The sequence below is a fragment of the Triticum dicoccoides genome, chromosome 5A, assembly GCF_002162155.2.
Source record: "Triticum dicoccoides isolate Atlit2015 ecotype Zavitan chromosome 5A, WEW_v2.0, whole genome shotgun sequence".
NCBI classification, from domain to species: domain Eukaryota; kingdom Viridiplantae; phylum Streptophyta; class Magnoliopsida; order Poales; family Poaceae; genus Triticum; species Triticum dicoccoides.
Window position 1 is genome coordinate 105233731 of NC_041388.1, and position 11559 is coordinate 105245289.

General features: G+C 49.8%; 1 protein-coding gene across 1 annotated transcript; it reads right to left on the reverse strand.

The window, feature by feature from the left end:
• Window positions 1-1074: 1074 nt before the first annotated feature.
• Window positions 1075-4655, reverse strand: LOC119299794 (protein rough sheath 2 homolog). Its single transcript, XM_037576938.1, has 2 exons — window positions 4306-4655; window positions 1075-2486 (listed from the first exon to the last, which is right to left on the reverse strand). Exon 2 carries the CDS (start codon window positions 2427-2429, stop codon window positions 1335-1337), a length of 1095 nt encoding a protein of 364 aa, XP_037432835.1. The 5' UTR covers window positions 2430-2486; window positions 4306-4655; the 3' UTR covers window positions 1075-1334.
• Between the last annotated feature and the right edge of the window lie 6904 nt (window positions 4656-11559).

Here is an 11559-nt window from a genome sequence, read left to right on the forward strand (position 1 = left end):
AGAAGTAGTGGGGATGGTGGGGTGGTGGAAGAGGAGCCTGCATGGAGGACCAGTCAGGGCCGGCCCTGGGGCATGGCGAGGAGTGCGGCCGCCTAGGGCCCAGCCCAAGCAAGGGCCCATCCGTTTGCATGTCTCTAGTAGATATATAAGCATATTAGGAAGAAGAAAAGATAGAGAAGGTAAAAAGACCAGCCAAGAGACAACCATTCAGCCAGTCACCTACTCCCGCTGCGCGACCAAGCTAGGAATTAACTCTGCGGCGAAAATTTTGGCCATGAAATTAGCCAATCTGCTAATATCCTTGATTATCGGTCTCAATTAATGCCGGATCTATGCAGTGTGAGATGTGTATCCATTCCATGCAGCCAAAAATCCCATTTAGTTTGGCAAGTATGAGTCGCAGCATGCAATACTCCTTCCCACAAAATTAAAAAGCATGCAACACTCCTTTAATTAGGCCCCATGCATCATGCAATACTCCGATTCAAACTAAAAAAAAGCATGCAATACTCCACTAATTAGGCACCATGCAATCAATGATTTTTCTCGTTGGATGAATCTCGTTGTCGGTTCTTCCGACGGGTCGCAGCCACTACACACCTGCCACAACATTATTGGTGATAGTCGTGGCAGTCAGAGCCGTGCCAAGGCGAGGGCCCATGGCCGGTGGAGTTCAGAAGTTCGCACAAGGGCCTCTAAGATGCTAGGGCCGGCCCTGGGACCAGTAAAACAAGAGAAGAGGCTTGAATCATTTTCCCGCCGTTAAACTGATGAGGATAGCCAAGGTTGTGACCGCAGATCATGTTAGTGGCCTTTCTTGTTAAATGAACCTTCGTATTCTTGAGAAAAACGTAAGATTGAATGCTGATGCCAACATATGGGGTTCCAAATTTCTCTTAGCAATGCACCCTGTTGCACTACTTTTTCTGTTTGATAGCTTACCATGAAATCATTTGTTGCACTACTTTTTCTGTTTGATAGCTTACCATGCCGCCTGGTCACATCGTATGGATCTTTTTCATAGAAGTTGCATTTCGATGCCCACGATCAAATGATTTCTTGTTGAACTTGTCATGATTTCCAAATGTTTATTTATTGCTAAGAAATGATGATTGGCATGATCAATGACAGGCCGAAAAGAAGTGAAATTAAGGCAGTAGCAGCAGCAACGGCTTACATTTTCTGATCAGCTAGACTAGAGTGAGAAGTGAAGCTTCCAACGGTTGTAATAAAAGAGAAGAAAACTAAAGAAGTTGTGCAACGAACAAGCATGCGATGCCATCGTCTTCTTGAGGTTTGGATGCTGCGCGTGCAAGAAAGCGGCCGGCGCGCGGTCAGCGGCCGTTCATCTCGCCGGGCGGCCAGCGGCGGCACGACGAGCCGACCTGCTCGAGGAACTTGGTGAGGCGGGCGTGCTTGGCGGCCCACTGCTCCGCCATCTTCTGCTCCTTGAGCTCGGCATCACGCCGGAGCCCGGCCACCTTCTCCCGGTACTCCGCCTCGAGGCGCTCCACGGCGGCCGCCTGCTCCTCCCACAGCGCTCGCATCTTGGCCTCGAACTCCTCCGCGGCCTCGCGCCGCCGGCACGCGCGCTCCGACTCCAGCTGCAGCTCCACGCGCTTCAGCCTCCACGAGGCCTCTTTCCGGTGCGCGGCCCACGCGCGGTGCCCCTCGTCCAGCTCCCGGCAGCACTCGGCCAGCTCTGCCAGCGCTGCCTGAGGAGCATCCGCCACCATGCCCGGCGCCGGTGGCGGCCTGGCGAACCCGAACGCGGCGCCGTCCTCCGCCATCTGCTGCTGCTGCTGCATCCACGGCGCGGCGGTCGGGGGCGGGACGACGGCGGAGGCGAGGCTGAGCGTCACGGACGGCGACGGCGGCGCCGGAGAGACGGGCGCGCCGTTGGCGGCGGTGGACGACATCCAGGGCGGGAGCATGGGAGCCGCCATGAGGTGGTGGTGGTGCAGCGGCGTGGCGCCCACTCCCACCTGCTGCCTCTCCTTGACGAGCTTCTCGGCGAAGTTCTCGAGCAGCCACTCGTACCTGCCCCTCTCGTCGGGGCTGGGCTCGGGGGGCGGCCTCCGGCTGTCCCTGATCTCCCGCTGCTGCTTCTCCTTGAACACCTCCCACCACTTGCCGAGGCGCTTCGCCGTGCGGCCGGGCACCTCGGCGGCGATCTTCTTCCACTTGTTGCCGTGCTTGGCCTGGAGGCGGATGACGAGGCGCTGCTCGTCGTCGGTGAGGGAGCCCTTCTTGATGCCGGGGCGGAGGTAGTTCTTCCAGCGCTCGAGGCAGGACTTGGCGTCGCGGTCGAGGGGCACGTTCATGCGCTGCGCCACCAGGTTCCACTCGCGGGGGCCATACTGCCGGACGTAGGAGCGGAGGATGGCGTCTTCCTCAGGCCGCCACCGCTGTCTCTCCTTCATCTCCATCCGCACCTGCACCACAGGCCATCGCCCATCCCACCTCCTCACTCCTCATAATGCACTCTGCATCCATCCACCCATCATCCATCCATGAAGGAAAAGAAAAAAGAAATCAAATTAGCTCCTTGCAAGTCAAAGATTGTAGTCTTCAAAAAGTACAAGGCGCAGCGGCAGTGATAATCTTCAGACAAGAAAAGGTAACGAGAGAGAGAGAGAGAGAGAGAGAGAGAGAGAGATGACTGGTGGTTTAGCTGCTTTATTCATTGCGGCATTAATAAGGTTTCAGTTGCAGCACACCTCTGTACGCTGCTACTACCAGGACTTGCAACTGCGTACATGTTTCAACTTGGCATCGAAAAATTGTTCAAGTCATTTTTTCACCACAGCCCAGGGATAGAGAGGAATTGACAACGAATTAAACCTTAAGTACAGCCGAGTGATGAGCAACTGCAAAGGCTTGTCTTGTATCCAGAACTATGTCGCAATCTAGCGTTAACTTGGGTGATGATATCAATCAAGGACACTCTACATAATCTGGCGAAATGCCCACCTCATACCCAAGGAAAACAACAAACTGAGAGAATGAGCAAGGGACAGAAGCAAATCCAAATTCAAATCAATGTGATGATACCGGGACCATTTTTGCAACCCCACGTGATGATTGCTAATTACGTGCTAAAAGGCATCGAGTCAGGGCTAATCATACAGCGACGTGCAATTACCTAAGATTTTTTCGGCGTAGCATCTTAATTTTTCACGTATATTAGTGAAACATCAAATCAACAGAAGATAAAAAAATGCAGTAAAAACCTGAAAAAAATTCAGGCAAACGAGTTGGTGGATCTTTGGAGGTAAGGTGTTATGGATAACTATAAACATGATATAAGAGCAAAGAGTAGCCTACTTCTCAAAGTATCGGACTTAGTGGGAGCTATAATTCTCAAGATTGGTTTAGCTTATGCATTTCATCTTCTAATTCAATCATGAAAAGGAAGAAAATCACACATTCAAACCAGATAAATCAGTGAGGTGTCCCATTCTTTTACATGTTATTACTGACAAACTGATGGCGGTGTGGGGGTTCATATGAACTGCAGGTAGTAGTATATGAAGAAACTTAGATCTGTGGAACTTGGTGTATTAGCGTCGTTCAGATTAAAAAGAAAAACATGAAGCAGGTTCCTAGTTACTACTGTACTTATCGTTCTTGTATCTACATGAATATTCCAAAGGATATGGAGGGAGAAACAAGGAGCCATAATCATGAAGCAATCAAGAGGAAATGATGGAGGAAATTTTGGGAAATCCCTACGAAAGAAGCTGGATGGTTCTCTTTCCTTTGCCAAGAATACAAGGAAACATTTCGTACTCTCGGAAGCACTCTAAGAAGTGATGCTTCTTCAAGCATTTCATACCCTCGGAAGCACTCTAAGTAGTGATGCTTCTTCAAGCATTTCATACCCTCGGAAGCACTCTAAATAGTAGTTATTTATGCTTCAATTAGCATGTCATCAATGAATAGAGAACCAAAAAGGAACAAGGCAATAAAGAATCAAGCAACCAGTGCATTCATGCTAGCAGTAAAGATCCAGAAAGCTTGTAGTGGAACCAAGAACATATGGAGGAAATTAAAACGGTCAGAGCACATCAGTCCCCACTCCATACTTCCTAGCCATCCATTCTACATCTCATCTCAGACAATGAAAAAAGGTGTAACTAGTAGACCAGCAGTCCTTGTCGTCAAAACAAAAGTAGCAGGACAGAAATAAAATTGTTTCATAACCAGCTAATTAACCAGGAAAGATGAACAAAGGCGCCCGCTACAGCTTGAAGAACAGGATGAACTGGCTCAAAGAAGAAGAGGAAGAAGCAGAAGACTTACAGAGGCACCACTACACCATGCTGTTCTTGCGCTGTTCTTGGCCTCTCCCTCTGAATCAAGAACACTTGGTAGATAGAGAGAGAGCCCAAAATTATTGCGAGGGGAGAGATCTCAACCGAAAGATTCTTTCTCTTCGCCCAGCCCAGCCCAGCTCAGCTCAGCGTGACTACGGGGGAGGGAGAGGGAGGTGCTGTGGCCTGTTGGTGGTTCAGACAGAGTGTGTATGCGTATATATGGAAGTGGGGGTGGAAAGGAGAGGTGGGAGACAGGAGGCAGCGAGAAATTAGGGCACGCGAGGCGGACGCAGGGGAAAAGACGGGGGAGGAAAAGGGATGGGTGGAAAGGAGAGGCGTCCGTATTTATAGACACGGACGCAAACACAGGAAAAGCGAGAGCGCTAGCGCTAGCATGGCCGGCCACAGTTGCGAGCACCACGCATGCATGCAGGCACAGCCACACATGGAGTGGAGTGGACATGGATGGATGGATGTGCGCTCCCACATGGAGCCATGGAGAGATGGGGACGTGCGTGCGTGTATCTTCCCTCTCTCTCTCTCTCTCTCTCTCTCTCTCTCTAGCTTAGCTTGGTCGAGCTGACTTCACAGTGGCCGTGGAGCAGGGAGGGGAGAGAGATGCCAGGCACTCCACTGTTGGAGAGGAGATGGAACAATGGCCACAGCAGATGGAGCCTCTCTGGTCTGGCTGGGCTCAAATCAAATAATTTTCCGACCGCATCTGTGGGCTGTAGCGGTGGCATTTCCTTGCAGATGCAGATGCCGATGCCGATGCGTGCCTCCTCTCTTCCTTTCACTTTTGTTCGCGCGCCATGAAATTTACTGGTGCCCGGCTCACGGCTGCCGCGCACTCACTGTGTTAGGAACTTTTCCTTGAGGAAATTGGCTGTGCGATGCCCCCAAAACTGGCTCCTCCACTGTGCCTCAAACCCATGCATATACTGCGGCCGCAGAGCACATCGACCAAAAAAAATAATCATGCGGAGAAACAAAAACAGAATTCCGTACAGATCCTCGGAGTTAATTGCACGACGTGTTTTTTACACATTGGTGCACAAATATGTAAAAGAAAAAATATAGAAACTTAGCTTGACCAAAATGGATCCGATCATTAGAAAAAGTATATAAATTCGATTAGATTTGTTGCATAAAGAACAAAGTCTAAATGCAGGTACGTGCGGTTCCGGGGACGCGGGGGTGGGGGTGGGGGCATCTCATGCAGTGCATGCGCCCGTGGCGTCGTGTCATGGCAGCGACATGTATGTGCTTGTTGCCTAGCAGTAAACGCTGTGGAGGAAAAGAGAAGAGAAAAGGGTTCCCGTGGAGCAGCGTGCTCGGTGCGTCTCTGCGTGACCTTGTAACGCACTTTTGAGGCAGATTTTAGGATCACTACCAGGCATCGTTAAAGTGGATCCATTTCCATGGAGCACAAATCAAGATCACCTGACCAAAAGCAGGAGACCCTCTTTTCGTTGTTTAATGCTGGTATACTTTTGATGGAGGAGACCGACTGTGTCAACTGAAAAGAAGCAAATGCTGTTGGTTGTATGCATAGGGATTGCATGGATTCGAGCGGTCGTTATTAAAGAGAGAAAAGATGAGAGTAAGAATTCATGTCGACTGAATTTTCGGTTGATGTTGATAGTTTATCTAAACAAAACGGTATGGCTAGGTCTTAGTGGATTGAGATTTAACCAAGTCCCAATCAAAATGCTACAATATGTAAGAAAGAAAGAAAAATTACACGGATCTCAATGTATGATGTTATGAATATAGTATCGATTGAGACATAATCGGGCAAGACCGAAACAAAAATATGTACTCACTCTGTTTTTATTTTCTCTGCATGTCAGGTTTGACTGAAGTCAAACTTCATAAAATTTAACCAAATTCATAGAAAAAGATATAAATATTTATCATAACAAATCTATATGATGTCAAAATACATTCAATAATGAATGTAATGGCATTGATTTGTTATTGTATGTGTTAATATTTTTGCTTATAAATTCGTCAAAGTTTACAAAGCTTGATTTTGATCAAAGCTAATACACGGACTAAATAAAAAGAAGGGAGTGCAAAGCATGTGTTGGAAGGGTCCCTACGAAGCAAACAAATATCGCACCAAAAAATTCAAGATGGTTTTACATGCATGATTGAGGAATGGCAAAAGCTTGGATCCGCCGAATCATGGAGCTAGGTTGGCCATGCATGCGTATATGCGCAACCGTTGGTCCCATTGGGTGGTGACAAAACAATGATGGGATCTCTAGCTATAGACAGCGCTGTTGCAAGCATGCATAGGGCCTCCTGTATTATTGATGGGACCTCACCCCTGACCTCGCCTTGGCCCCGCGCTCTCCCTCTACGCACTGTAGCGGGCGTACGAGTGCTTGCTATAGCTCTCCTACTTAGCAAGTTCCAAATGAGCCGCATGTACTCATGTTTACAGGTAGAGAGTGCCAGGAAGATGCTGTACTCGGTGTGTCTCTGTGGTCACCGGCCGGCGGGAAGATGCATGGAAACGCAACCTTGATTCGACTACTTGTATACGCATACTGCTTTCTTCCCCGTGTATAGTACTGCAAATAATTCATCTTGTCTAGTTGTCTTGCCAGTATGATTAGGAGTCAATCTTCTAGCCATGGGTGTACTTCTTTAATTGGCTCTTTTACTATAAACCCTAATCCATCGATGCTTTGACCGGAATAACCACCATCAAACCAATGAACAAAGCACTAGAATCCACGTACCCTGCATGGGAGATTACCACTCCCATGTTGCAAACGGCCCCAAATTGATGGCGCGTAGCCATTTGTGGGCGAGGAGAGGTAGGCACGCACAGCTCCGCAGGCTAGGAGCCACGACCGTAATGGCAAGGGTAGCCGCAGGGCCGGCCAGCCGATCGAGGAACCGCAGAGGCCGGCGCTTGCGGCAGCGTATCTGCGCACGCTGGAAGAAGATCGCCCCCGCTCCCTCCCCCACCCAGATCGCGATCCCCCGCGCGCAGCCGGAGAATTCACTCCGGGCCGGGCCACCGGCGTAACGCCTCGAAGCGCCTCGATCAGAGCGCGCGAGCGAAACCCTACGTGGGTGGGGTGCGTACGAGAAGAAGGGGTTTTGCTAAACATGGCAGCATTTAGGGCCGAGCATCACAAGGCGCCCAGAGGCAGAGCGCGGGGCAGACGCCGGGGCGGAAAGAGCCACCCACGCGCGCCGCAGGCGAAGGTCGGAGGAAGACGCCATGGAACACGCAAGCCAGGCACCAGACTCCACAGCTAGAGCCTAGAGCTATTGCTCTGCTGCTAGGGCCCCGCGCCCACTGGCTGGCCGCGTCGTCGCTCGAGTCGATGACGTGTGCCCGCGCCGCGTGCGTACACTGCATACCGTATGTATGTATGTATGTATGTATGTATGTGCGAGTGTCGACGTGGTGCACGTACGTATGCAGTACAGTGCGTGTGTGTAGTCTGTAGTGTATAGTAGTAGCACTTAAGACGTGAGTTGTACTGTTTGTCTATATGTACATATACAACCGCCAACCGTGAGTGATGCGCTCTGACGCCTGCGGGTACTCCATTGCTCTCTTGCAGTACAACACTTTAGTTTTTCTTTATTTTATAAATCACAAGATACAATGAGGACTAATAAACCAATACGGAGATAATACGAGGGCTTCTACGATGTCCCCTATACAGTAATCTGTAATTAATTGATTCGCTGTGTCGGCGTGGGTTAGCTTCAAATGGAAGGTAAGACTAGGAAGGCGAGTTTCTACTATTGGGCCGGCCAAGGTGTGGTGTCCATTGGTGAAGGGTATTTACTACCACGTACTACTGCATTATATGGTCTGTACGCAGTGGACACACTGTGGACAGAGCGTGCGTGCGGGGCCGGGTGCCGAGAGAAACACGCTAGCTAGTGACCGATCGATCAAATGGGTGGCTCCATGGCTGGCAGCGGCAGGCACCCTCTCGCCCTACTCAGTGAGCCCTCATCTTCATATCTAATCCGTCGACCTCTGTACACTGTACGTGTACGTGTACGCGCATTCATGGATACTATCTAATCCCTGTGCGCGCGCGTGCGTGCTTGATTCAAAACGAAGAGTTAAAACTTGACTCGATCGGGCGCAAGGTACGTACGACGATCCAGTCCTGGTCCGTCCACACCCCCCTCCGCCGGCCACTCGGAATTCCCTTTCAGCCCCTCAGCCCGGCCATCGGAGAGGAAAAGGACGGAACGGTCGCCAGTACACACACGAGAGCTCACGGCGACACCTTCGGCTCCACCCGTCGGCGCCCTTTTACCGCGCGCTTTTTTTTACGTGCACGTTGGTGGTGGCTCCGGCGCAAATGCGGATGGGATACCTTGCTCTGCTCCACCATGGATTGGGAGAGAGCTACTCCTACTCCTTACTGGTAGGAGGGAGATGGCAGCAAGTGATAGGCTGGGATAAAGGCAGGCTATTTATGCTACTGGCTCGTGCCAGTACGTACTACGTAGAGTAGGAGCCCAATCGAATTTGTTTTGATTTGACATGCCCATGCCCGTTCGTTTATCTTTACGACGTTGGCCGTTTCTTCTCCTCAATCGACTTTTCCGTTCATCTTCCGGCTCAACAGTAAAACTGCGGGATTAGTTTGCTCGTAAAAGTATTTTTATTACGGGGTAAGGGATCTTCAACAACAACCCACAAATTTTCTCCCGCATACAGAGGACTGGTCATCAGTCCGTGGACACGGATGCAGAAGAACACCATCCAACCGTAGCCGCATTCTATCCGCCAGCAAATTCAAATTCAAATCAACGTTGGTCTACACAACGCGTCGGATTGCATCCCTAATCATAATCAAAAGTAGGCAAGTATGCTTAGTTTTTACATGCCTGAATCCAAAAGAACATCAGTCTGACAGTCCTTGCATTTTTGCCCTGCCGGACCGACCATCCCAATAAGATGCTTCCCGATCAAGGAGATGTCGTCGCCGCCGCGTAGGCAGCCTCCGCGTCCGCGTCCACCTCCGCCTCCCGCGTCCTCATCTTCCGCCGCCGCCAACTCATCTTTCTGCCGCTCCAGCATATGGTAGCAGATGGATTGCATGATAATTATAACATCGACAAAGAGTCGATATTCAAGGTCACCATCTTGGAGTCCTCCGCATTGGCGACAATCTTTACCCTCTTTTTCTCGAGCGCCGCCTTTCATTCTTCGATCATGGTCCTCCTTTCTTCGAGCTTGATCTTCTTCTCTGACGCCTCCATCAACTGCTTGAACCTCTCCGCCTTCCGCTCCTCCTTGATGTTCGAGCGCCCCACGCATGCCTCTTCCTTATTCACCAAGTTCTCCTCGAACCTCTCCGCCAGCTTGGCAGCCACACCTTCTCACTTCGCCCTCTCCTCCTCCCACTTCGTGCCCCACAGATTTCTTCTAACCGTCTTCAGTGGTTCTTGGGTTGGGTCGTCAGGGTCACCAGTTTCTTCCTTGTTGGCTTGGACGGCGGCCTTGACAATGAAAAGGTTCCACTTCCGCTGCCCATTCAACTTCAACCAACAATGCAAGACGGTGAAGGACTTCTTCTCCAACTTCTTGTACACCACACAAGCACGAGTAGGCTACAAAAAGTGAAACAATGCTTATCTGTCTAGTGAGCAACAAAACAATACATGTCCGGCTAGTGATCAACAATACTAAAGCACATCGGACTAGTGATCAATATAACTAAAACATATCCAGCTAGTGAGCAACAAAACTAAAGCTTGTCCGGCTAGTGATCAACAAAACTAAAGCATGTCCGGCTAGTGATCAACAAAACTAAAGCATGTCCGACTAGCGATGATCAACAAAATTAAAGCATATCCGGGTAGTGATCAACAAAACTACAACATATCAGGCTAGTGATGACCAACAACTTACTTGCTCGGTGATTTGTGCGCCGCCAGGCCACTGTGCGATGAGATGTTTCAAGTGTCTGCAATACTTGGAGATGGCCTCTTGGATGGTATACCATCGATGGTTAAGGGACTTCCACTCACGATTGTGGATCAACGCGTCGGAGTAGGGCGCGAAATGCTTGTGCTCATGGAACCATATGTGAATGTCCCTCCAAAAGGTGGTGCCATGGACAATATTGAGGCTAGTGGCCAACCATGCGTCGCACAACAGCTCATCCCCATCGCATGTTAAAGCTTTCTCGTCTACCCTTCTTCTTCGGATTGCCGGCTGTATCATCCAGGTCACGTCGTCGCCGTCCTCCCCCTCTTCCCCCTCCGAATGTTGCTCTTCGGCGACCCAATGCTATTGTTGCTTTGTGAATCACTGGTCTCGGTGTAGGACCGTGTGTGGTCGTCTAGGAGTAGGACTGTTGCTGCAGGTAGTTGCCGGATTGGGTGGGATCCGAGTCTTCCACCTACCCGTCCTCATAGCCCCTCCTCCTCCCTCGCCTCTGTGGTGGATGATATCGAGCATCTCCCTGTCTGCACCGCACGTCGGCTGCCCCGCTCTCGGTATTGCATCAAACAGCGTGTGGGCACCCATCTGTTCTCCGCCCGTCGTCCTCGTCCGGACAAACGGCGGCGAAGAATACTCGAAGAAGTGTGGCGTCGTAGTAGTGCGTGAAGGAAATATGCCCTAGAGGCAATAATAAAGTTATTATTTATTTACTTATTTCATGATAAATGTTTATTATTCATGCTAGAATTCTATTGACCGGAAACATAATACATGTGTGAATACATAGACAAACAGAGTGTCACTAGTATGCCTCTACATGACTAGCTCGTTCATCAAAGATGGTTATGTTTCCTAACCATAGACATGAGTTGTCATTTGATAAACGGGATCACATCATTGGGAGAATGATATGATTGACTTGACCCATTTCGTTAGCTTAGCACTTGATCGTTTAGTTTGTTGCTATTGCTTTCTTCATGACTTATACATGTTCCTATGACTATGAGATTATGCAACTCCCGTTTACCGGAGGAACACTTTGTGTGCTACCAAAAGTCACAACGTAACTGGGTGATTATAAAGGTGCTCTGCAGGTGTCTCCGAAGGACTTGTTGGGTTGGCGTATTTCGAGATTATGATTTGTCACTCCGATTGTCGGAGAGGTATCTCTGGGCCCACTCGGTAATACACATCACTTAAGCCCTGCAAGCATTGCAACTAATGAGTTAGTTGCAGGATGATGTGTTACGGAATGAGTAAAGAGACTTGCCGGTAACGAGATTGAACTAG